The sequence below is a fragment of the Mytilus trossulus genome, unplaced genomic scaffold (genome assembly GCF_036588685.1).
Source record: "Mytilus trossulus isolate FHL-02 unplaced genomic scaffold, PNRI_Mtr1.1.1.hap1 h1tg000343l___fragment_1__unscaffolded, whole genome shotgun sequence".
Taxonomy (NCBI): Eukaryota; Metazoa; Mollusca; class Bivalvia; order Mytilida; family Mytilidae; genus Mytilus; species Mytilus trossulus.
The window spans coordinates 25,026-52,015 of NW_026963332.1; the positions used below are offsets into that span (position 1 = coordinate 25,026).

At 31.3% G+C, this 26,990-nt stretch overlaps 1 protein-coding gene across 2 annotated transcripts; it reads left to right on the forward strand.

Annotated features, from left to right (window-relative positions):
• Nucleotides 1-479: 479 nt before the first annotated feature.
• Nucleotides 480-25,438, forward strand: LOC134701798 (lipase maturation factor 2-like). Of its 2 annotated transcripts, none has more exons than XM_063562918.1 (10): nucleotides 480-584; nucleotides 2,115-2,223; nucleotides 3,662-3,802; nucleotides 5,351-5,456; nucleotides 6,944-7,043; nucleotides 7,797-7,915; nucleotides 10,002-10,126; nucleotides 14,247-14,460; nucleotides 15,197-15,299; nucleotides 25,096-25,438. In XM_063562918.1, the coding sequence occupies exons 2-10, from the start codon at nucleotides 2,118-2,120 to the stop codon at nucleotides 25,252-25,254; spliced, it is 1,173 nt and encodes a 390-aa protein (XP_063418988.1). In that variant the 5' UTR covers nucleotides 480-584; nucleotides 2,115-2,117; the 3' UTR covers nucleotides 25,255-25,438. The 2 variants fall into 2 exon arrangements, with proteins under 2 accessions (XP_063418988.1, XP_063418989.1); XM_063562919.1 differs by lacking the exon at nucleotides 7,797-7,915 and adding an exon at nucleotides 8,305-8,423.
• Nucleotides 25,439-26,990: the final 1,552 nt, after the last annotated feature.

Consider the following 26,990-nt stretch of genomic DNA (forward strand, 5'->3'; position numbering starts at 1 on the left):
ATGTTAATGTGAAATGACTTTAATCTATACAAGACCAACAAACTGAATTTAATTTTAAGTTTTTATTTAACGTTTTTTTCTATTTTATAAACTAAAAGTTATAATAGAGCATATTTCAATGTGTACAATAGAACTTTTGAAAAAAAAAGGTGAGCTGTCTTGTACTTCTTTAAAGTACATTGTTTTGAACTGGTGGGTACGTGTAAATATATGAAATAACATATCTTTTTACACATTCTATTACGTGAACCAAACATTAATTAGTTACCTCCATAGTTGAGAAAATGTAAATATATCCCAGCAAATAAATGAACAAATAGTCTCCAAAAACTGATCTAAGTTAATTCCATCTTTACAATTGGAAGTTCCTAATCACCTCAGTCATAACAATAACGAGTTGGGTATAGGTAACCATGCAATTGACAACTAATCAAAGGATATGCTAATTTCTAAAGTGAAAGGCAAATCTGCCCTGTGTATTTAAATTGGTAGTAGATAAACAGAGATTTTTATTTGTAAAATGTATTTCATTTAAAGAAATTGTTCAAGCAAGTGTGACATTTAATCTGGTCTATGATTGACTTGTATGTATATATATTACACTGGTACTTGCATTGACCAGACATTTTATTTGTACATTTAAATTTCTCCTTAAAGTTTTCATTTCATATCATGTTTGTGTGGTTAGATAGAAATTTATTGATAAAAAATGAAGGAATTTTTAAATTATTGATTTCATATAAAAGGTTTATATGTTTATACCTGATATATATATGTATTGATGTCATAAAAAACGAAGTATTTTTTTAATTTATTGGTATGAAAGCATTTGTTTGAAGTCATATATAAACTTTAAAAAAAAAAAGTAATATATTAACTTTAAAAATTATTCAATATTTCTCATCAAATTAGGAAATAATTTGATCAACTTGTGCAAAATTAATGAGTTTTTGTGAATACATGATGAGCTTTCATATGTATCATTTAGCAGAAAGGATTCTTTTTACATGAATCTATTCATCAATTTTTGCCCTATGACTATAGATCAGTTTGAACTAGTTCTATGGATTATGCAGAAAGATGATAGAACGATACAAAAGTCATCTATATGTACATGAAAATGATAGACCATTGGTCATCTTGTTGATAGTGCTTATAATTTGAATATGAAAAAAAGATGTGGTATAAGTGCCAATGAGACAACTTTCCATCCAAGTCACAATTTGCAAAACTTAAACCATTATAGGTCAACAGCCTTGCCTCACCCCAAACAGCAAGTATAAAGGTGGACACAGTACCCTGATGTCCATGACCCCAGGGGTATGCACAACTATTTCTCATCAATCATTTCTAAATTTATAGTACTGGGTATCTTGATAACTCTAATTGAACGGCAGAAACTATATACATATGATACATAATATTAAATTTAAATATCCTATGGTCAGGCAGGTGCATTATTTGTCTGAATGTCTGAATACATCAGCATGACAATTTTAAGTCGTATACCAACATCACTGTTAGTCAAATCTAAAAACTGTACTCACATATATGTTTTACTTTATTTTATCATGCATATTGCAGAGCATAAAATGGGGGGAATTGTCCATATCTAGTTTCACTATATGTCTTGATTTTTTTTTTATCTACACTGTTATACTAGAAATGTACTGTGTTAAAGCTGATTTCATCGAGTGTGTAGCTAAAGGTAAAATCTTTGGTTAGCTTGCTTGCTAGCTGAAATATGAAGTCATTATTAGGTTAGGTAAACTACCCTCCTTTAAGAATAGACTAGTCCAACAGATAACCAATCGGTCTGTCTAGGATTAGGCTGCTTCCAAAGGAGGGAAGTATACCTTGCTAGTTATGACCTCATGGTTCAGCTAACAAGCAAGCTATTACCTTTATCTACACACTCAATGAAATTGGCTGTAAATGGTCAAGTTACTTTGTGCTTTTGAAATCAACATCCATCTCCTTCGAATAAAAGTAATAATACAAACATGGACAGACAACACATAGTCTGGACTCTGGACAGCATGACTTGTTACAGGTTCAAAATTTATGTCTCCTACAATAATTATTAACGTTTTTTCTATATCGTCTATTTTCAGCTAATGCTACAGATCTTGATCATATTAACAGGGAACTATAATTTCTTCAACCTTTTGACCATAGTGCTATGTATTCCTTTACTAGATGACCAGGCATTTGGAAAGAAAGGTAAAACAGATTAAATGATTTAGATTTGGTAAAAACTATTTATTTGACAAGAGTTTTAGAAAGTTTAATGTGTACATGTTGTTCTCCTCACTAAAAAAAATTGGAAAATAAAAACTCTAAATCTGGGTATGGGCATCATTAAATAGTAAGAGAATACAATAAATGTTTTGGGATGTTCAAGTTTATGAACATAGAGTATATTAGCCGAAACTTGACTGCATCAATGCAAGCCATGGATTATAAAGTAGAACTTGAGAAATTATGAATCTTTGTCAACTTTAAAAGGTCTAAATACCAAAGATCAAAGTCAATATAAAGTACATAGGTGTAAGAAAGAAAAAAAAACCTTGGTATTCACATGTTATTAAAAAGGTAAAATTTTCCTTATTATATTCTTATGTGATTCCAGTCTTATATCAATAAACGTTTCTAAAGCATACATTGAATTTTGTTCATTATCGAGATTATTAGTACAGAAACTTATCAAAATAGTTCACTTTTCTTAAACAACAAATTATCTTGACCAAAGATAAACTTGTTGAGAAGTCAACAAACACTTGTTTTCTGGTTAAATAACACTTAATACCATAACTGCCCACTCCTGGTAAACAAACAGTTTACATATAGATCTTAGTAGTACTGACAGCCTTTACTGTAACTCATTTTTCACATCATTTAATATCTATAAAATACAGCTTTCTAGAAGGGTCACTTTATTGTTATGATGTATGAAACTTTTTTCTATGTGCAATATGTTTACCTCAAGAACTAAGCGGTCTGTATAATAATACATTTACAATGAGAATATGAAATCATGGAATACTATTCCCTGTTAACAATATCACATTTCCATGTCAGGTAAAATGTAAATGCTGCAACAAAACCCTAATTTGTCCTATATTCCAAAATGTTAACTTTATAACAAACATGTGTATTATTTAAGTTTCAAGCTGATGAATCACAGGCCACCTTATATCAAAAACTTTTGACCAATATTAAGAGACAGTTAGATTACCTTACCTATTTTGAAACAAAATACCCACTAGTATTGTAGGCAGGGCTTAATAATCCACTAAATGTACCAATATTTATTTGATTTGTAAGTAAGAATTGAAAAGAAAAATGGACAAATGTTATGTTCTTAAGAATTACCCTGATCAGCAGTATAAGGAATTAAAGAAAAAACTCAAATCATTAATATAGTTATTTACTTTCTCTCATCATTTTCTCTGTCTCTAAGTTCCAACACAGTTCACACTGTTATAAAAAACTACTGGAATAGTCACTTTCCAATTTCTCCTGAATGCTTACTTTGGACAATTTGCTGCAAATGTATAGTCGAAAATATTGTATATTTTATTTGAATTATATATATATATATGACGATAGAAGTAAGCATATTAAAGTAACATTGACTATTGTTCTATTTATATTTCAGGAAGGAAGAGAACAAGATCTACTGGAAGTTTATCTAACATTTTTGAGATAGTAACAGTATGTTACATAGGTTACCAGACTTGGAAGCTGTTTTCGTTACAAGTTGTAACCAGTCCAAGTTTTTCTATAAAGTCAGAAATAGGTAAAATAATTATAGTGTACATAGTTACTGCTGTTAAAAGTAGAATTTTATTTGCACGTTTTATTTTAGAGAGAAAAAAACACCTTAAAAATATGCAAAGGTCAGGAATTTTAGAAATAATTAAAAATTTCCTGATTAACAATCTCAACAACAAATTAGACATTGTATGGAATCTTCGATAGTATACTTATCTGATTCTGTCCTTTTAAAACATTTGCTTCACCACAATACTGATCTCAATCTTTCTCAACATCTGAAGCCACTGGGGTAAAGCTTATGCCCGTAACTGCATTCACGGTCATCCCAAGATGTCAGATGGAAAATTAGGTCAGTTTCTGAATTGTCTGTTAAAGTGTTTCTATATCATTTTCTTTACAAATCATACATTGAAACGATGTAAATTTATAAAAGATTCACTCGAAAATCACAAATTTCTACTGAGAAATGTGCATGAAATGGGAAATTCGATTTGAAAAAAAAGATACATATAGTGAACTATGCATTTGAAGCACGTCTTAGTTTCTTCTTCTTATAGGATAATACTCTCATATTAATACGTTTATACCAACACGATTAACTTCATTGGATACAAAAAGGTAGTTATATAAATACAGATATTTCTTAGAAATGACTGTCATCCTTTAAAAGTTATGGTCATCATTTACAAATTACGGTCATCTTAAAACAAATTACGGTCACCCTTGTTATGAATCACTGATTCTGTTACGGTCATCTCTATTGTGATTTAAGGTCATCTGAGTGATTTTTTCAAATCGAAATTCCTGTTTCAAGCACATTTCTCGGTAGTAATTAGTGATTTCTGTGTGAATCTTTTATAAATTTACATCGTTGAAATGTATGATTTTTCATCTGACATCTTTGGATGACCGTGAATACAGTTATGGTCATCAGCTTTACCCCAGTGGAAGCCCAAGAAAATGTAAAATTAGATATAGGTGATAGGATTGCCAATGATACAACTGTTCACCAGAGTAAACAAAACATGATGCATTGAGCATAACATTTTATACATCTTATTCATGACAATTTAAAGAAATTTTAACAAATCATATAAGAACTATAGGTTCCTGACTTGGTCACATCATAGCAGTTTATCATGAATATTATTAATTTATCATGGATATTATTAATTTATCATGGATATTATTAATTTATCATATGGTGCAGACATGTTAAATCAATTGATCTAATAGTATGTATTGCATACAGTGTTTTTATGAGATACAGAAAGCTAAAACTTGATAGATAATTTATCAAGGAAAAATTAGAAATAGGGTAAATGACTTGACTACTGGATGAGATTCACGTGGAAATAAGCAATCTACAGATAATGATATCATATTGCTTTAACACATGAATATGAACAATTATGGGGTATTTTTAAATAAGACAGCTCTAAAACAACAACAAAAAACACCTTAAAAAATACAAGACCAAGAGGTCACACACTATCTAGAAATGTTTATCTGTTGTATACTGATAAAACTTTTTCTGAATATATATATTATCTGTTTCATTATTTTCTAGCTTTTAGTTCTAAAGAATTTGACCATTGGTTAGAACAAATAGTTCCATGGACAATAGTAATAGGTTGTGTATCTCTGGGATATGAAGTTCTTCTTTCTGTATTAAGGTTAGTATGTCAGTACATGTATGTCAAATAATCCTGCATATGTTTTACTCTTAAGTAAATTATCATGAATACTTTATACTTGCCCAGTTGAGATAGAGCAATTCATTTCACCAAAAACTTCTAAAAAGTTATAAATATTCCAGTAAAACTCACAACCCCAGGTAGAAAAATTTGAAAAAAAATAAATAAGTTTTTGTCTTGGTAAGTTCATATTTTTAGACTACTATATTAGTTGTGGCCCTTGGACATAGAAAATTACTTGAAATTATATGTTATCAAGAACATCTGTTTTACAACATGAATTAAAAACACAAAACCTTCTCACTACAAAGCTTATATGAAAAAGAAGATATGGTATGATTGCCAATGAGACAACTCTCCACAAGAGACCAAAATGACACAGACATTAACAACTATAGGTCACCGTACGGCCTTCGACAATGAGCAAGGCCCATACCGCATAGTCTATTATATGTGTTAACTCATCCCATGTTCTTGTCATCAGGTGACATTGAAAAGCATATGCAATACTCTCTCATTCTAGTATTGTTCAGACAGTTTGCTCAACCATTTTTTTATGTGATGATTTAGAGCTTTATATAATTACAGTAATTTGACTACAGTATTGTATTGACTGTTTGGTCATCAGTATTAAGTATTGTGTTTTAGTATTCAAAAACTTTATTATTTAGATGTTTTATTATGCACCCACGACAAAATGTCAGGGAGGGGAACATATTAGTTTACCCCTGTCTGTTTTTCCGTGGGTATATTCATGGGTCTGTATGTCTGTCTGTTTGTCCATGTAGATTAAGATACATTATTTGTTAGGCTATATCCTCCTACAGTGTTAATATTTTGTGGGCTGTTCATACACATAATGGAGGTGTACATGGCCACAGGATTTTGATTTATTTCAAATATTCTGAAAATGAGATGTAGTTGGATTTAGTCATTTTTTTGGAACCAGCTACATAAAGAGATCATGGTTTGTCAGGCTATCTCATCCTAAAGTTACATCATCATACATAATGTTAAACTCATAACTTTCATTGGCAGTGGCATCATTTGTGTCTTACAGACAACGTTACAATGTCACGTTCAATTCCAACAGCACTGTTTGTCAAATCTAAAATATTTGGAACAATACTGATGCATATGTATAAGTTAGTGACACATCTCCATTAAACCTGATATGGAGTGTACACGGATTCCACTGTACCCTCGCAGCAATCGAGGGGTGCTCCGTTCACGGAGGGATCTTTGTACATACATACATATGGCAGAGCAGAAAAGAGGGGGGGGGGGACATTGTCCATTTCTAGTTATCTAATGACTTCATTAATGTTTTGAAAGTTTGGGGAATAACGTTATATATGATTGTGATCTACATTTTAGTTTATAAATGTTTTATATTTTACTCCACTAAAGTATGGAAAGTATGGCCAGCTGTGCTATATGTTTGTGATCTTAATTTTATTTTCTAGATGTTTCATAACTGATTCTAGTATTGTATGGAAAGTATGGTCAGCTGTTTTATGTCTAGTGTTTGGTGTGCTTGCTGTGGCAATGTTCTGTTTAAGTCTGGTAAGTAATGTAACATATAAACTGTTTCACAACCAAGGTGACACTTTATATTCTGTGACAGATTATTGGCTTTCAAGATGAAATGGAATAAAACAAGCTGACATTTTTTTCACCTGTTTGATACATATCAAAAACAGAGGTTGTTTTATTAGAACCTCTAAATGACCTAATTTACATCTTATTTTATGGCGTTCACCATATCCCCTTGTTCATGTTTGTTTAATTTTATATCCAATGTATAACAATATCTTGGCAAAGATTACTATGGGACATTTTTTAAGGCTTACACTTGAATATAGAAACATACAAAAAATGGCAGCCACTGAAAATTGCAATATAAAGCTAGTTGACACTGTTAGCTTTTCTGTTAGAACATTGTTTGACAGTATTCATCTGCTTTTTAAAAGCACTGAAACAGATGTAACTTCAGTGACTATTATGTGATATTAAAGCTTGAAAACTAGTTGGTTATTTAACAGTAAGCTAGTGCACTGATAATAGGTTAAGTATCAATAAACCAATGAAAAGAAGGACTAATCTGTGCTCTGGAAGCGTAAGCAGTTACTGGACTATTATTTTAGAATTCATTTAAAAATTATTTAGTTTTGGATAGGAAATGATAATATGTGTATAAAGTGATTTTGACACTCAAAATGTTACAATAGTTTTATTTTAATGCAATGTTATTTAATCATGTTTATATAATTTGATAGTTTCTTTTGAATGAAATGAAGAAAATATTCCATATTTTAGGTACCGTTTACAACAGGTATCCATCGTCCGTCACAGAAACTACTCCCAACAGATATTACAAGAATGCATGAAAAAACTAAAGAATTTCACTTAGCAAATTCATATGGATTATTTAGAAGGTACAGGGAAATATAAACATGGGACATTGTCACGGCAGACTTTGATGTCTTATTTTTACGTGTGTTACTTCATTGTTGTTTTCTTATCCTATATATGCATGAAATACTTGCCACTGGACATTAAGCAAACAACAACCAACTAATCAATCCTGACCTTGATCAATTTCTAGTTTTCTGTTTGCAAGTCTATAGTGATATAGTCAAATGAAACCATGGATCTGATTGGTCAGGATCAATATCAGCTTTTCAGAAAAAGATCTGAATTGGTTATAACCTATCAAAACTTGGTTCCCTTTGTCAATAGCTTAAATCAATAATGCATGTATAAAAAGTACACTGTGCATGAAAGACTTAAATTAGATAAAGTCTTAAAACATTTCTGATTGCAGGTTCCTTTTACTAATGAATTAGATTGGAAGTCAAACCAAAAAATTCCACCAGCAGTTCGTAATGTCAATGAAAAACTTGACCCCTTCCAAATTACCAGTTCATATGGACTGTTTAGAACGTAAGACTTTACACCACTTTTTTCATAGTCTCTGTCCATGTTTGCTGCTTAGGGTCATTTTTCTGTCTGTGTGTCCCAGTGTGTCTTTTATGTTAGTTCTTTGTTTTTTTAGCATGCTGGAAACACTTATATATTTGTTGGAATTATTTCATGTTTTAATTATGTGGCTGTTTTTGGACTAAACATTTAGTTGGTTGATCATATTTTGAACATTTATAGACTAAAGTTTCCCTATCATTATATTCCCAAGATCATTATCAATTTTGTACTTTGGTTGTGTTTGTATCTAAGGCTGTTTTGTATGATGTACAGGACAATCTAATAATTTTGATCAAGTAAATACATATGTCCTAGCCAGATTAAATGATCTTAAAACAACCTATGTGTTTCATAAGTAAAGCAAATGATAGTATCAATATGCTGTAAATTCAGAGATATTTTTGTTTTATGAAAAAAGCACCATTTTTATTGTTTTGGAAACTGCATAATGACAAGTTCTGCAAAAATACAAAGTTTGTGAATATTGGCACCGTAAGTTGTATGCTATTTAAGCTCATATTTTTGTCCATCTTTAAACAATTACAATAATAAATGTAAGGTAACGGTACTCAAATTGCACCAAGAACCCAAATTGCACCTATTTGGAAAATATGGCAGCGGAAATCTTTTAAGATTTCCTTACTTGTATTTTTATGAATTGATACTGTGCACGTCTTTCAACATAATAAAAAAATATTTAGATATGCACAATACGTTTAAAGTATTTATCAACAGATGAAGTGTTTATCGAAAAAGCAAAATGTACGGAAATGTTGCCATGAGAAGTCATCCAAATGTCACCTGTTTAAAATTAGCAAATACAGCATGTTACAAGTATCCATTTCTTAAAAAATGAAGAGTAAGCATGGACTGATATCAAATTGTTCAAAATACTTGAAGAAATTGAACAAAACCTCTGTTATTAGACTTTTGAAGATGTGAATTTCAGAATGGATGCAATTTGGGTACTCCTCTTTACAGAATCATTGAATCATTGGAAGTCAGAAGTCAGAATCATTGAATCATTGGAAGTCAGTTCAGACCAATTTTTCTATGATTCCATATGAATTCAAAATAAGATTGGTGAAAACAAACTGTCAAAATAGGAGCAATTTAGGCACCCTCACGTTAAGCACAATTTTTTGATTTATCAGTCTTATTGTTCATTTGCTTCATGCCTTTTGACTTCTTATATTTTAAGATGTTAATAGCAAAAAAAAAAAAAATATATTCTGATTTGGGAATAATTTCACTCATATTAAGATAAAGGCAACAGCCTATACCTACAGTATTTTTGGTCAGATAGGCCAATAGTTGTGATGACAAAAGACCAGAAAAAAATGCATTGCACAAAAGTGTTTATTGCTTAAAAGTAAACTATGATGGAAATAAAGGATATTGTGTATAGATTTATGTCACAAATCAAAGCAAAAAAAAAGTGCTTTTATTGGATGTTATACTGTTATACTCACTTAAAATGAAGAAAAAAGAGAAAAAATCAAATGAATTTTATATCTGCTTTGTTTTGTTTCTGTGTAGAATGACTGGTGTCGGTGGTAGACCAGAAGTTATTGTAGAAGGCAGTAACAGTATGCAGACAGGTTGGAAGGAGTATGAGTTCCTGTATAAACCTGGAAACCTGTCTAAAAAATTACCTATAGTTGGTGAGTATAGGGATAACAGTATAGATAAAGAGACATGGGTAATTTAAGAAATAATTCATGGAATTCCATGTTGTAAAGGAGTAGGTCCAGTAAGACACCTTTTTGGCCCAAAAATATAGCAGTTTTACAAAATTAATAAAAATGTAAACTTTTAGTTATTCATTATACAGTAGAATGCTTCTGCTACATAAATATGGGCTGTTTTTGCCATAATAATGCACATTTATTGAGTACTAGCACCATAAAGTCATGCTAAATTACTGAAATCGTCACAATTCTAGCATTTTAGTTAAAATTGAGACGGTTTTCGTGTAAAACGGAAGTGGCCACATTCGTGTTCATCCTTAATATTGAAATGGAAGCTGTATTTTATTATATTATATAACATATATAAAGGTTGACAATGAACACGGATGCGCGGCCACTTTCATTTTTGACAAAAACCATCTGAAAAGTGTCATTTTTCGGCATATTTGGTAGATTATTCATATTTGAGCTTGAATCTGATCTTTTTTAATGGCTAAATCAGTTAAAATTTTCCCCATAAACTAATTGATTCAAATGAAATAGACACTTAAATGTTTAAAAAGTGGTCAAAATCTTTCGTCAGATGAACCTGAAATTTGAGGCCAAAATCGGTTCTTACCGGACCTACTCCTTTACACATGACCTGAGCCGTGATTATCTAATTTTATTACAGGCCATGTGTAAATTTACAACAAATCTATGGCTTCCATGAATTATTTTGATTCTAATCTGACAAATAATTTCATTCAAATACTGAAGCGAGGATGGTAATGCCGTGTGTGTAGCTGTTCTTTTTTACTCCTGGTTAGATACAGCTCAAATAATCACATAAATCTAGATCTTTAGCTTGCATTGTTTATTTTGTAAATTACCGCTAGAAAAAAATATGTTTAATTCTCACACCCAATATTTGCGACTTTTAATTTACATGTTTTCTCGTAAGCTACCATCAAAACCAAAATTGACATGTCATGGACTCGCTGAAATCAGTTAATTGGCGAATAATGCAATAAAATAGAAAATAAAACAACACCTACCTCAGAAAACCATTTTAATACAATAGTATACGAACTTCGATGGATACAAAAAAAAAAATTGTTTTTATACTGCAACTTAAATTAGTATATTGATAGCTTTTAAAATCTTAACATAAATATCAAGAAAATTTTCATCCCTAATGAACCCCTGATTTTATAAAGAAAGCGTTCCATGATGAAATTGACATTTCACAAAAGAAAGCTGTGTTACTATATTTAGGAAATAAACACAACTATAGTTGTAGTATATTATTTTATTTTATTATGCATCCGAATAAGAATAAAAATTCTTTTGTTTTATTTCAACTTTTAATACAATAAAATCGGCAATACGTTTGAAAATTAGTTCAAATACATGTGGATTTACGTGGGAGGTATATTGTAACATCCATTATTTTGAATATTTCTGAGTGCGCTAAGTATAAATATATCGAGAATTTTCACACGGTGTTGTTTACAAAGCGGAAGAAGCACCTCATATTAGAACTGACCATAACACTCAGATGAAATTAAAAAAATCAAGACAATAAGTTGGAAGAGCATTTGTTAAGGATCAAAATAAGCTAAATATTGATAGATCATGAAACTTTTTTTGAGATATTTGATTTTTGAAATTGGGTGAGAAAGGCTGACTTGCATTGGTATTATTTGGTCTCAAATCAAATGATTAAAAAAAACAAGAATCTGCTTAAAGTCATAAGAAACCTCAAATCAAAAAAATAATGCATATGTTTTTTTATAGCTCGATGGATAGTTTTCATTATAAAACTTATGTACATATACTTTTTTCTAAAGAAAATTCTTTATTAGAAGAAGTTTACTTTATTTGAATTGCTTCCTTCCAGGAAGCAATTCCCCAACATATTTTCCGTATGCAAAGTGACCTCAGTGTGACCCATCTCGTAAAAATCCGGTGATCACATTACGCATGGATGTCCTTAAAATAAACTATTATATATAGAATAATAGGTAGTTGAGTGTTTGATACTGACTTTATCATGTGGAATATCTAGATGAGCCCGTTAGGGCGAGTTAAGATATTCAACATGATATAGTCAGTATCAAAAACCAAACTACCTAGTATTCTGTTTATCGGTAATTATGATGTCACGCAATGTTATGACGTCACGCAATGTATTGCCTAATATTTTCAGTGATACAGCCAGTACGTTGATACTCATAAATATTAGGCAGTAAGATCAAAGGGAAAATATACGAATTACCGATAACTGAATTTACATGTTAAACACGTGCTCAATTTCCATGCATTTTGTTTATTTTTCGTCAATTGTTGACAAATAGATGACAATCGTTAAAATTCGGCTTCAAAACAGGAACTTTGATTACCTGCCATATTTTCACAACAACACTGGCCGATTGAAAAAAAAATTGACAATTATACAAAATTTACACGAAAAAAATTATAAATTCGAGCACAAAAGACTAAGTTTATGATGTTTGTATGCATTGGTTCAAGAATTGGAAGAACATTATTTTTCACCGGTCACCCGTTTCTTATGACTTTAAATTTTGGTAAATGACATTTTATGAGTTATTATTAATTTTATATGAAAAGATAAATGGGTGCAGTTATGAGGCAAAATATTTGACATTGTATCATATGGTAAAAAAAATCAGGAGTCAGAACATCTGACTAAAATTCCAAAAACCTCATTGAAGTACTTCCTAAAATTCCAAAACCTCACTGAAGTACTTCCTGAAATTCCAAAACCTCACTGAAGTACTTCCTGAAATTCCATAACCTCACTGAAGTACTTACTGAAATTCCATAACCTCACTGAAGTACTTCCTGAAATTTCTTGATTCCTTGATCAACTTTAAGTTCTTGTTACTGCATAATATTTGCAGATACTTTGATATAGGTTAGCCATGTTTTCTGTTTACAACCATTGTAAGCCTCATATGTCCTTATGATTGTGTTTATTCGACTTGACATAATTTTCATTGATGATTCAGATTTAAGTTTTTGTGATATCTGTAGTAACTGCTAGACCACAAAATTTTCTTTTTACTATTAACAAATGCAGCATCATTTCTATTTAAACTATTCAGCGTACAAAATTTCAGGCCATCTGCAAACATTTACTTTGGATTCATTGTTGATAACATTTTTATGAATAGGAAAACACTACAAAAACAAATACTTTTCATTCAGTTTCAAGGGTACACATTTTTGTAAATAGGGGTAAAATTGTTCTTTTGTTTGGATATTTGATTTCATGGTTTGCAAATTTGCATAGTAACCTATAGAAATTTGAAACATTCTTAATCGGCAGATTTAGGGCAGGGGGCCAGCTAGGCCCCCCCTTTTTGGGAAAAAATTTGGTTGCTTACATAGGGAATCACTGAAGCATGACTGGAGCGGGCCCCCTCTTAGGTCAGTAAGTGGGCCCCCACTTATGAAAATTTCTGGATCTCCCACTGTTCTTGAAAACATCATGTTCACTTATACCCATTAAATCAACAAAATTGATATCCTCCCAACATCGATTAATTCACAGTATTCTACTTTTTCTCAAACTAGTCTGCATAAAGTAATGCATCAAGCTATCTTATTATCTGTATTCATTATTATTCATTGGATAACAATTATTATAGATTTCATGGGTATTAATGAACCAAAATTTTAAATGTAATTGTTATAGATTTCATGGGTATTAATGAACCCCAATTTTAAATGTAATTATTATAGATTTCATGGGTATTAATAAACCACAATTTTAAATGTAATTATTATAGATTTCATGGCTACATGTATTAATAAACCACAATTTTAAATGTTCACCAAATTACACATTTTCTATATGCTAGTGTATAGATTTTGACTATACAAGAAAATCAAAAAGACACAAAAAGACAAGTTTTCCTTAATTCACAAAAGTTAGTACCCATGAAAATTAATGAATTTCATCACTTCTATTCTAGTTATGTTTGTGGTGCTTTCCAAGCATTCTGACTGAATATGTCCATATGTAGAGTCTTCTAATGTTATGAGAATAGATCAAAAAAGAATATATTGTCTGTAATAATTTCAGCACCTCATCAACCAAGATTGGATTGGCAGATGTGGTTTGCTGCCCTTGGTAACTATCAACATAATCCATGGTTTGTAACAATGGTGTATCGATTGCTTACTGGGCAGGAGGAGGTTCTAGAGTTGATCGCCAACAATCCATTCCCAGATGCTCCACCAAAATATATTAGAGCCAAATTGTACCATTACCATTACACAAGTTCCAGCCAAACAAGGTAGATAATTTGTTAACTATCAGTTATTAGATACTTACATGGAATAAAGAGGTCATTAGAAAGTCATTTTGAAGAAAGAGGTCATTTGAAGGATACTTTGAATAAAGAGGTCATTTGAAGGTTACAAGGAATAAAGAGGTCATTTGAAGGTTATTTGGATTAAAAAGGTCATTTGAAAGTTTATGGAATAAAAAGGTCATTTGAAGGTGACTTGGAATTATGATGTCATTTATAGCTTTTATGGAATACCGAGGTCATTTAAAGGTCACATAGAATAAAGAGGTCCATTAAATCAAGTGTGTTGATGTATCACTTTTAATTCTTTTATTGAAAAGATAGGGAGTAAGAGCAAACTTGCATAGAATAAGTCATAAGTGCTTAATATACTCACTTTATATAATTCCAAATGATAATTGTTGACAGATTGCCTTGCCTTTCATATAATAAACAATCTTATGTCTGATATAAGATTTTTTTGTGAAAAGCTGACATGAACCTTTAGAAATCTATATATCAAAAAGTTTGGAAAGCTAAATGAAAACAAATGCTTACAGATCAAGAAAATCTGAAAGTTTAGCCCAAAACTAACCAATGAAGAAACATATTACATTAGATCAAAATAAGCTTAGTAAAGCAAATTAAAAAATCTTTGAAAATCAGGTTGTTTTATTGGTTTTTAAAAATGGCTACAGCAAAGAATTGTTGTATGCTTCCTACAAATGTTTTTCAATTGTAGATCCCCTAAAAATTGGTGGACACGGAAAGAAAAGTCTGAGTATTTACCTACTCTTAGTAAAGATACCTCTAGTTTATTGGATATTATAAAACATTATAAAGTGGTGAGTAACTACACTGAGTAAAGATACCTCTAGTTTATTGGATATTATAAAACATTAGAAAGTGGTGAGTAACTACACTGAGTAAAGATACCTGTAGTTGAGTAACTACGCTGAGTAAAGATACCTCTAGTTTATTGGATATTATAAAACATTATAAAGTGGTGAGTAACTACACTGAGTAAAGATACCTCTAGTTTATTGGATATTATAAAACATTATAAAGTGGTGAGTAACTACACTGAGTAAAGATACCTCTAGTTTATTAGATATTATAAAACATTATAAAGTGGTGAGTAACTACACTGAGTAAAGATACCTCTAGTTTATTGGATATTATAAAACATTATAAAGTGGTGAGTAACTACATTGAGTAAAGATACCTCTAGTTTAATGGGTATTATAAAACATTATAAAGTGACAAGTAACTACACTGAGTAAAGATACCTCTAGTTTATTTGATATTATAAATCCAAATTCAGAGCTGTATTAGGCTTGACCGTTGTGTCCGTACTTGCCCCAACTGTTCAGGGTTTAAGTATCAAGCTGGGCCCTGTGGAGCATTTTATTTCTTTTAGTCTATGATTCCGATGGATAAGTAATATTGCGAGAAAAAGTTGTATTCAAATTTTTTTTATTTTTCTATTTGAATAAAAGATAGTATAGGTTTCACTTTGTAAATACAGCTATTTTACAGACCACTTCTCATTTGGGAAATAAATGATATTGTTTGATTTTTGTTTTGTTTACCATCTGATTCCCAGATAAGAATTATAGGGTTAATCTTGGCTTCTTGGAAATGTTACCAGTTCAAAAATACACATTGAGAGCTGCCAAATTGTTGGGAGGTGTAGTACAGAATTTTAGTATAACTTTAAACTATAAGTTTAAGGCGTTTTAAGGTTGAAAATATGCTACACAACCCTATGTTTGATATTTGAAAAAAAGTAGTGCATATTAATGTTCCCTTTCGAATATTATTTATGAAAATTCATAGTAAAAGTGACACAGTTTTAGCTGTAAAAGGAGTCTGGGAAATTTCATTGTCTGTACCTACAGATACTTGTATAATATTTCTATTTTTATTATAATTTTATTTCCAACATTAGCATTTTACTATACAGGTAAAACATATATATATTTGTTCCGGACCATATGAGTATCTGGACCATACGCGTATGGTCATGACCATATGGGTATATACTCATATGGTCCGACCATACGCGTATGGTCAGGGTAATTAACACTCTGTTACAGTTTACTTTTAATACTTCTAAACTCTTCATATGGTATGACCGTTCATTCAAAATACGCTATCATATAGGTAATTTTATCATTATATTATAATAAAAAGATAAGCTAAATAAAAATAAGAAGTTTCACATCTATAGTTACTTAATTTTACTTAATTGTCAAATTTAAAGTAAACACATTTTAAACCGATGGTCATTACCGATTTGTTATTACGAGTAAATGGCAATATGTCGACTAAAAAATTAAATTCCAAACATTTCTTAATGAACTGTTACATAAGAAGTCACAGGAAAGTAGCATACTTTTAGTTTATTTCAAAAGTTGTGTTGTGAAGATGGTGTATTGCAGTCATTTTACGATATTTGTAATGTAGAGCTTCTTAAAAACACCGTAGACTTCAGAATTGCCAAAGACCTCGGTATCACTGAACGCAGCTGTAAAAAAGGCTTGTTTTTCTCTCGCAAACAAAATGTGTTGATGAAAAAGATCGTGCACAAATTTCTTGTAAATGCAAAAAGCTATGATACCGTGTGGAAGTGAATGTCATCCAAACCTAAATGCACGAATGTAACTAGCGATGAAAACTAACTATGGCATCAATATTAAATTTTTACGTAGTGTTTTGGATTATAAAATTTAAAAAAATGTCATGTTTTAAACCATCACTGTTTTTTTAGATAAAGTTTATGTATTATTGAAACTTTTATAATGTAATTTGAAAAAATATATATACCTATATGGTCCAAATACTCATATGGTCCGGCCCGTTAATAACCAAACGAGTATTATACTCATATGGTCCGACCATACGCATACGGTCCGACCATACGCGTATGGTCGGACCATATGAGTATACGCATATGGTCATGACCATACGCGTATGGTCCAAATACTCATATGGTCCGGAACATATTCATCAACCTTTTACTTTTACTTGTAAAGATTTGCAAGTTTTGTTAAGTATTTTTTGATGAAGGAACTGATCAAATTTCTTTTTTCAAAACCACTAGACCATGAAGTATAAAAATATTGTTTACAATTTATAAAATAACTGAATGTCAAGGTCTTTACATGCAGGAAGTGATCACACACCTGTACTTTAATAACTAAAAAAAAAACACCTTTGAATAGGTCTAGTAATTTTTCATTTATTAGAAATAAAAAGACATATTTTCAGCTTATCATTTAAATTGGTTCATATTTTTTATGGTAAACAAATAGGATATAGAATTATTTAATTGTATACATTTCTGGTTAGTTGGTTAAACTGGAACGAGTATGTTTGTGTGGTATCAGATACACGGTGGTGGAAACTAAAAAACACATCCAGTGTTAATTTGTGGATACATATATAGCAAAAGTGTCCCTTCTATGTAAAGACATATCCCCAACCTTATAATGTCTCAAATGAAAGAACTAGAAGACAAATCTTGTGAAGATTCAGACAAAAATGTTTATTTTAAGAAAATAAGATGCAAACATCATTTGGATCATGTGTGCAGTTTGTTTTGTGCAATTTGTAATGAAAACATTTGTCTGAAATGTCTTACTGATATTCATAAATGGCATGCTGTTTTGGAAAAGGAAAATTATATAGATGAATTTAAATCTGTTGAGGGAATTCAAAGTGAGAAAGAAAACCAAGAGACTAGAATATTGTCAGAAGTTGGAATTCAAAGAGAGAAAGAAAACCAAGACACTAAAACAATGTTAGAAGTTGGAATTCAAAGAGAAAAAGAAAACCAAGAGACTGAAACAATGTTAGAAGTTGGAATTCAAAGAGAGAAAGAAAACCAAGAGACTGAAACAATGTTAGAAGTTGGAATTCAAAGAGAAAAAGAAAACCAAGAGACTGAAACCATGTTAGAAGTTGGAATTCAAAGAGAGAAAGAAAACCAAGAGACTGAAACTATGTTAGAAGTTGGAATTCAAAGAGAGAAAGAAAACCAAGAGACTAAAACAATGTTAGAAGCTGGAATTCAAAGAGAAAAAGAAAACCAAGAGACTAAAACAATGTCAGAAGTTGGAATTCAAAGGGAGAAAGAAAACCAAGAGACTAAAACAATGTTAGAAGTTGGAATTCAACGAGAGAAAGAAAACCAAGACACCAAAACAATGTTTGAAGTTGCACTAGGAAATTCCTTAAACTCAACATTAGATTCTGAACAGGGAGAAATGAGAGAAGAACAAATAGAGATTCAAGTTAGCAGACAATTTACAACGGATATAAATAACATTTTTTGTATGTCATCCTGTCATGACAGTTCCATGTGGATATCTGATGGTACTCATGACACTGTTATGCATTTAAATTTGACAAAAGAAAAGCCACAAATAATGTCACAGTTTAATATAGTTGTACATGACATGGCAATTACTCCATCTGGAGATCTGATTTTAGCAGTAGATGGTAACAAAACACTTCAGGTGGTTGACCAAAGAACAGGGGCATTGTCTAACTCTAAGTATACAGTATCATGGTATTTTTCAAGAGTGATGCCATTGTGTATCCATGTTACAAGGGACAAAGTCATTACAGGTTCTTTAGATGGCTATCATTTTTCATCCATTCTTACAGGAATGTTAAAATATTTAGGTGCTACTGGTTACAGTTCAGTGCTAGTGATGGATCATGAAGGAAATTATTTGAATTTATATGAAGTGGATAAAAACAGAAAACCATTATTTACAGTTCCAGAGAGAATTACCAGTACCAGTAATGGAAACATATGTGTGGTAGATGGTTTAGATATAAAAACTGGTAGAATTGTAATTCTTGGTCAGGCTGGAAATGTGGTAGGAACATATGAAGGCAATCCCAACATTAACTCCAAGAGGCGACCTTTTCACCCAGCTGACATTCTGACCTCACCATCAGATAATATTGTTGTAGCTGACAGGAACAATCATACAATTCATATTTTAGATATGAATGGACAAATTATTGCTAACAAAAGACTGTCTGAAGTTGGAATCAGATTTCCCTATTCTCTTGGAACATCAGTGCCTGGATACTTCTTTATTGGATGTCATTCTCCAGAAACTGACAAAGCTAAACTTTATGAAGTAAAGTTTTCTGGATTTTGATGTCAATTAATAGAGATCTGTTCACTTTCAAAGATGAAATTCAGGTTAGAATGTCTTAAATATCGCAGTTAGGGCTGACACTGCTAAATTGAATTGAAAATGTTTGATTGAGTAATTAAAATTATCTCCCTCTGCTAACTAATATGACCATTGATAAATTGAAAGAGAAAATCACGTCTGCTATCTGATGCAAAATTTTCAATTTAATTACACCTTATGTAAGAATCCTGGGTTTTGATTGGTTGATAGCTAGTGTATTTTTCACCAATTCACTGTTATCAAATGAATGTCGTGCATTTTTTAATGCTGCTGGGGTATTTGTCAAAAGGATGTGCCTTTTTAACCCTCTCTGCCGTGGTATTTGCCAAAAAATACTCTATCCGACTGGATGCTTGTAATGTAATCGTAATTGTTATTATTATACAGCTGTTGCCATGAGATGCAATATACAATCTATGCAACATCTTTGTTGATTAAAAAAAACATAGGTTTTGCAGATATGAGAAGTTTATTGTGATACCCGACATTTTCTACCTTTTTCTCGAGCCTTCGACTTTAGTCGAAAAAGCGAGACTAAGCGATCCTACATTCAGTCGTCGTCGGCGGCATCAACAAATATTCACTCTGTGGTTTTTGAAATTTTAATAACTTTCTTAAACTATACTGGATTTCTACCAAACTTTGACAGAAGCTTGTTTATGATCATAAGATAGTATCCAGAAGTAAATTTTGTAAAAATAAAATTCCATTTTTTCTGTATTTTGCTATAAATGGACTTAGTTTTTTCTGCGGGGAAACAAAACATTCACTCTGTGGTTAAAGTTTTTGAAATTTTAATAACTTTCTCAAACTATCCTGGGTTTGTACCAAACTTGGACAGAAGCTTGTTTATGATTATAAAATAATATCCAGAAGTAAATTTTGTAAAAATAAAATTCCATTTTTTCCGTATTTTACTTTTAAATGGACTTTTTCCTGGGTTTGTACCGAACTTGGGCAGAAGATTATTTTAATGATCATAAGATTGTATCCAGAAGTAAAGTTTGTTAAAAGATTACTCTGTTTTTTCTGTAATTTACTTTTAAATGGACTTAGATTTTCTTACAATCATAAAATAATAACAAGAGGAATATTTTTATTGATTTTTTTGCTTGTTGTTGAGCCTGCGATTTACAGCAAAAATAGACGAGACACTGGGTTCTGCAAAACCCTTACAAATTTTTGTTATTTAAACTTGAAATGTGATTGCTGTATTTTGGAGTTCTGTCTTAGGGTTCATGAACAAAAGACATAACTGATATAAATATCGGTTCAACAGAGTAGTGATGATAGCTAACTATGAAGGACTGATGTAAATATCAAATCGGTTCAACAGAGTAGTGATGATAGCTAACTATGAAGGACTGATATAAATATCAAATCGGTTCAACAGAGTAGTGATGATAGCTAACTATGTAGTGATGATAGCTAACTATATATGAAGGACTGATATAAATATCAAATCGGTTCAACAGAGTAGTGATGATAGCTAACTATGAAGGACTGATATAAATATCAAATCGGTTCAACAGAGTAGTGATGATAGCTAACTATGAAGGACTGATATAAATATCAAATCGGTTCAACAGAGTAGTGATGATAGCTAACTATGAAGGACTGATATAAATATCAAATCGGTTCAACAGAGTAGTGATGATAGCTAACTATGAAGGACTGATATAAATATCAAATCGGTTCAACAGAGTAGTGATGATAGCTAACTATGAAGGACTGATATAAATATCAAATCGGTTCAACAGAGTAGTGATGATAGCTAACTATGAAGGACTGATATAAATATCAAATCGGTTCAACAGAGTAGTGATGATAGCTAACTATGAAGGTGGTGGTAAATAGATATAGGAAGATGTGGTGTGAGTGCCAATGAGACAACTCTCCATCCAAATAACAATTTTAAAAAAAAAGTAAACCATTATAGGTCAATGTACGGCCTTCAACAATGAGCCTTGGCTCACACCGAAACAACAAGCTATAAAGGGCCCCAAAATTACTAGTGTAAAACCATTCAAACTGGAAAACCAACGATCTAATCTATATAAAAAAAAACGAGAAACAAGAAACATGTATATATTACATAAACAAACGACAACTACTGTACATCAGATTCCTGACTTTGGACAGGTGCAAACATTTGCAGTGGGATTAAACGTTTTAATGGATCCAAACCTTCTCCCTTTTTCTGAAACAATAGCATAACATCACAACATAAAAAAACACACAATAAAATATCAATTGGCAGACTTAACTCAATCAAAAAACGTAAATTAATAAACAATGAAAGAATGTAAAGTATTGTTTGACATATAGTTAACAGTTTATACTTCCTTGTTCTCTAATTTTTGTGCTATTTTCACATTTCCTGACCGGTATGAGAAAAATAGTTCTCCTCACTAGTGAAAAATATGTTCTCGGCAAATGGTTAGTCGAAATTTGATTATGACGTCAAAATGTTTTGTTTTCTTCTCAATTTTCCTATTGTGACGTCATGAAAAAAGGCGACCTTGCCTAATGACGTCGCATATAAAGAGCACAATTTTCTGAAAATCTTTGAAAAAGAACGATAAAAAGCATTAGAAAAACAGATTCCGACACTATAACTCGTATATTTCTCCTCTCTCAACAGTTAAATTTTATTATTTTAAGGGCTCGGCAAGCCAAAATTTAACTGTCTCGAGTGGAGAAATATCGTAATACACTTGTTGCAGTGTTAGAATCTATATTTCTTTGGTCTTTTATGGTAGTTGTCTCTATGGCAATAATACATCAACACTTTATTTCACATGTATTCACTACCGCCAGGGCGGATCCAGCCAGAATTTAGGTTGAGTTCCAACCATATGTCCCCATTTAAAATGCATTGATTATCCAAAAAAAGGAGGGTTCCAAAACCTCTTGAATGAGTTTATGAGTTTATTTAACTATATGAAAAGCCATTTATTATTCTGAAAACTTTTTAGAATTGATACCTTAGTTGTGCTATTTTCTGATGTTTAAGCATTGCTTTAAACATTAAATCAGCAGCATGATGCATTTAAACAGTCACTGAAATCAGATTCAGACTTCTCTTGAACTGAATTTTAAATGTATGTATTGTATTGCGTTTACTTTTCTACATTGGCTTGAGGTATAGGGGGAGGGTTGAGATTAACTTTTACAAAAATCTTCTTCTCTAATACTACTGGGCCAAATTAAACCAAACTTGGCCACAATCATCATTGGGGTATCTAGTTTTAAAAATGTGTCCAGTGACCTAGCCATCCAACCAAGAGGGCTGCCATGGCTAAAAATAGAACATAGGGTAAAATATGGATTTTAGCTTACAACTCTGAAACCAAAGCATTTGGAGACAAATTGTTTATCAAGTCAAGATCTTTCTGCCCTGAAATTTTCAGATGAATCGGATAACCGGTTGTTGGGTTGCTACACGTTAATTGGTAATTGAAAGGAAATTTTGCAGTTTTTTTGTAATTATTTTGAAAAATATTATAGAGAGAGATAAACTATAAACAGCAATAATGTTCAGCAAAGGAAGATCTACAAATAAATCAAATGACCAAAATTGTCCTCTTTAGGAGTTATTGCCTTTTATAGTCAATTTTACCAATTTTTCTTAAATTTTTGTAATCTTTTACAAAAATCTTTTCCTGAAACTACTAAGACAAAATGTAACCAGTGAAACTTGTCCACAATCATCATAGTATCTAGTTTTAAGAATTTGTCGGATGACCCAGCCTGCGAACCAAGATGGTAGACATGGCTAAAAATAGTACATCTATATAGAGTAAAATGCAATTTCTGGTTTATATCTCCAAAACTGAAGCATTTAGAGCAAATCTGACTGGTGGCAAAAATGTTCATCAGATTAAGATATCGCTGCCCTGAAATTTTCAGACAAATCTGACAACCAATTATTGGATTGCTGCCCCTGAGTTAGTAATTTTATGGAAATTTGATTTTTTTTGCTATTATCTCAGATATTATTATACATGTAGTATCTAATGATATCTTATACTGTAAATCATGATTTTAGTTTTATTTAAATATTAAGGACGTTAGTTTTCTCGTTTGAATTGTTTTACATTGTCATATCAGGGCCTATTGTAGCTGACTATGCGGTATGGGCTTTGCTCAATGTTGAAGGCTGTACGGTGACCTATAGTTGTTAATGTCTGTGTCCTTTTGGTCTCTTGTGGACAGTTGTCTCATTGGCAATCATACCACATCTTCTTTTTTATATTAAAAGACAATATAAACATTAAATGCAGCCATCAAAGAACACTTGACAAGATGTCAACCTACTTCCTGCTTGAAATTTCTGCCAATTTCCTCCCCTTTCCCCCAAAAAATAAAAAAAATCATTACATGTTTATATATTGATTTTTGATTTGATTCATACATTTTATGCATTATTTCAATTTTGCAATTCAAATGATTGGAATTATTTTTGCAATCCACAATATTATGAAATGGATTGTTATTCTATAAAAATAAAGGAGATGTGGTATGATTGGCAATGAGACAACTATTCACCAAAGTTTTATTAAAGTGAATTTTATAAATTATAGGCAACCATACAGTTTTTGATTATGAAAAACCCATACTGTATGGTTGACTTTAAAAGGACATGACATGAAAACTATGACACAATTCAGTTGAGAAAACTAACGTCCTTATTAATTACAGAACAGTTTATGAAAACCAAATATGACAGACATGAACCTATGACAACCACTAAAATCTCCAATCACCTTTGAATTGTTTTGTATGATGTTTTTGTTGGGTTTTTTTTACAGTAAAACCATATATCCTATAAAATGTCAAACATGTATAATACAGATACAGTATAATTAATGATTTTATTTCCAATAAAACAATGAACCTGAACTTCTCTTGAACTGAATTTTAATGTGCGTATTATGCGTTTAATTTTCTACATTGGCTAGAGGTATAGGGGGAGGATTGAGATCTCATAAACATGTTCAACCCCGCCGCAATTTTGCGCTTGTCCCAAGTCAGGAGCCTCTGGCCTTTGTTAGTCTTGTATGATTTTTAATTTTAGTTTCTTGTGTTAGTTTCAGAGTTTAGTATGACTTCCATTATCACTGTACTAGTATACATATTTTTTTAGGGGCCAGCTGAAGGACACCTAAGGGTGCTGGAACTCTCACTACATTGAAGACCCATTGGTGACCTTCGGCTGTTGTCTGCTCTATGGTCGGGTTGTTGTTGTTTGACACATTCTCCATTTCCTTTCTCAATTTTAACCTCTAAATTAAATTGTAACTTTGTGTCTTGTTCCTATGCAAATGTAAACAGGTGTATAACCCCTGGATCTGCCAATGCTTGAAATAACAGTCATTTTTACTGAGTAATAACTGCATATTATTATAAATTTCAGGAACCTGTAAAAAGGAAACCGAGCAGTTTGACATTTGTTGGAAATTCTGTAAAATGGCTGAGAGAGAAGATAGGACAACCAGAAGGATTCATATTTACCATGTCGACATTCACAGCAGCCTTAGTTATAAACTTTCTAAGCTGGATACAGATCTTTTAGTTTATAAATAATGGCTGAATATGACTGAAAACAGAGTCAATTAAGGGTTCGTGATACATGTCAACAAATTCACCCAGAAAATATTAATACAAATTAAAAAAAATAATTTAACAAAAATAATTTTCAATATCATCGCTTTAAAGAAAAATTGTACTTGCTGAACAATTCCAGTCCAGTGTCTGAATTTAAAACTATTAGATAAATCAGGGGCAGATCCAGCTATTTTTTAAAGGGGGTCCATAAACTTGGAGAAAGAGGGTCCCAACTACTACTTTATGTCCTCATTCAAATGCAAAATGCATTAATTGTCAAAAAAAGGGGGGGGGGGGGTTCCAACCCCCAAAACCTTCCCCCTGGATCTGCATTTTTAAATGATAATTGTTAGGTTGTTGTAGAATGTAGATTTACATTTTAATTGTGTTGTTAAGCTTTGATGATGAAAGTTCTTTTCAGCCAAATTTACAGATATTAAAGATTCTTTGTAAACCATATTATGTTTTAGCTCACTTTATAGTCCATATGACCAGTATAAGCCATCACTGGCCTTCTGTTAACTCTACTTCACTCTGTTCATTACCTTTTCATATTTTAAACTTCCCTTCTGAAATCACAAAAGCCAATTTAAAATGAAAGTTGTCCAAAAAATTGTTTATAACAACCTTGCTAAAGATTCTATAATACAACAACAAAATTTGGTTTTTACTGGAAATTGTTGGTTCTGGAATCTGGATGGTCAGTTTAATATTTTCTTCTAAATCCATCAAGCTGAATCATTTCAAACTTCATATAAAGGCAAGATGATTTAGAATTCATCTTTATTATTATCATTATTTAAATTTGAATGGTATCACACAGCTCCAATGTATGTCAAAGGTATATTGAACCCTTTTAGACTTCCTATTTCCATCTTTACTGTAGATGCATATGGCCAATCTGAACTAATCTTACCACATATTGAGGTCACATTGTTAAAGATTGGTACCTTGTCAGCACATTGTTTACAGGATTTGAACTTTAATAAGACTGTATCTGATCAAGCAATGATATTGCCCAACGATTCTTAACGGTCTTTTTTTTTCTTTCTCCTTTGTTCAAAACCTAGCTAAATCTTGATAAAATAAGAATCATGACATAGTTTACTATATAGTGCAAATTTTAAGACAAATATAGAAGTAATGATGACAAAATGATTTCCTTTGAAATTTATGGGAAATTATATTTTCGATATTTTAACCAAAACCCCATAGTTTAAAATATTCTTCAGGTGAAAAACTTGACTGCCAGAGGCAATGGTTACTTTTAGTTGAATTATTCAGGTTTATTACTGCCAAAGTTCAGGCCTTGCAGTCATAAAACTTTCGAGCAAGATTTTTGTACTCAGACTTGAGAATCAACCAATCAAAATACTGGATTTTGTGTTTCAAGCACTTATTTTGTACTCAGAGTACTGAGTAAAGTTTTATGACCTAGAGCCCAGGAGTCTGAATAGGTTGTCTAGTATTAAAGAGTAAACATTGATGACATTGGGCATAGATCCATAAAATCATTACAACCTCTATAGAGCCTCTTTTTATAAACATGTTGTGTTTTAGTGGTTACCATTTTTCTCTCCATATGATTCTATGTCATTTGTATAGACAACCCAATATTAACATGTATGTGCCATTTTGTAAATAGTTCTGGAAATCCAAATTACAGTGGGTCTCATCATAAAATAGAAATTACATCACTTATTT

Coding starts and splice junctions, on each gene's coding strand:
- LOC134701798 (XM_063562918.1), top strand. CDS start 2,118: ATGCTACAGATCTTGATCATATTAACAGGGAACTATAATTTCTTCAAC. Junction 3,803..5,350: donor TTCTATAAAGTCAGAAATAG/GTAAAATAATTA, acceptor ATTATTTTCTAG/CTTTTAGTTCTAAAGAATTT. Junction 15,300..25,095: donor TTATAAAACATTATAAAGTG/GTGAGTAACTAC, acceptor TATAAATTTCAG/GAACCTGTAAAAAGGAAACC.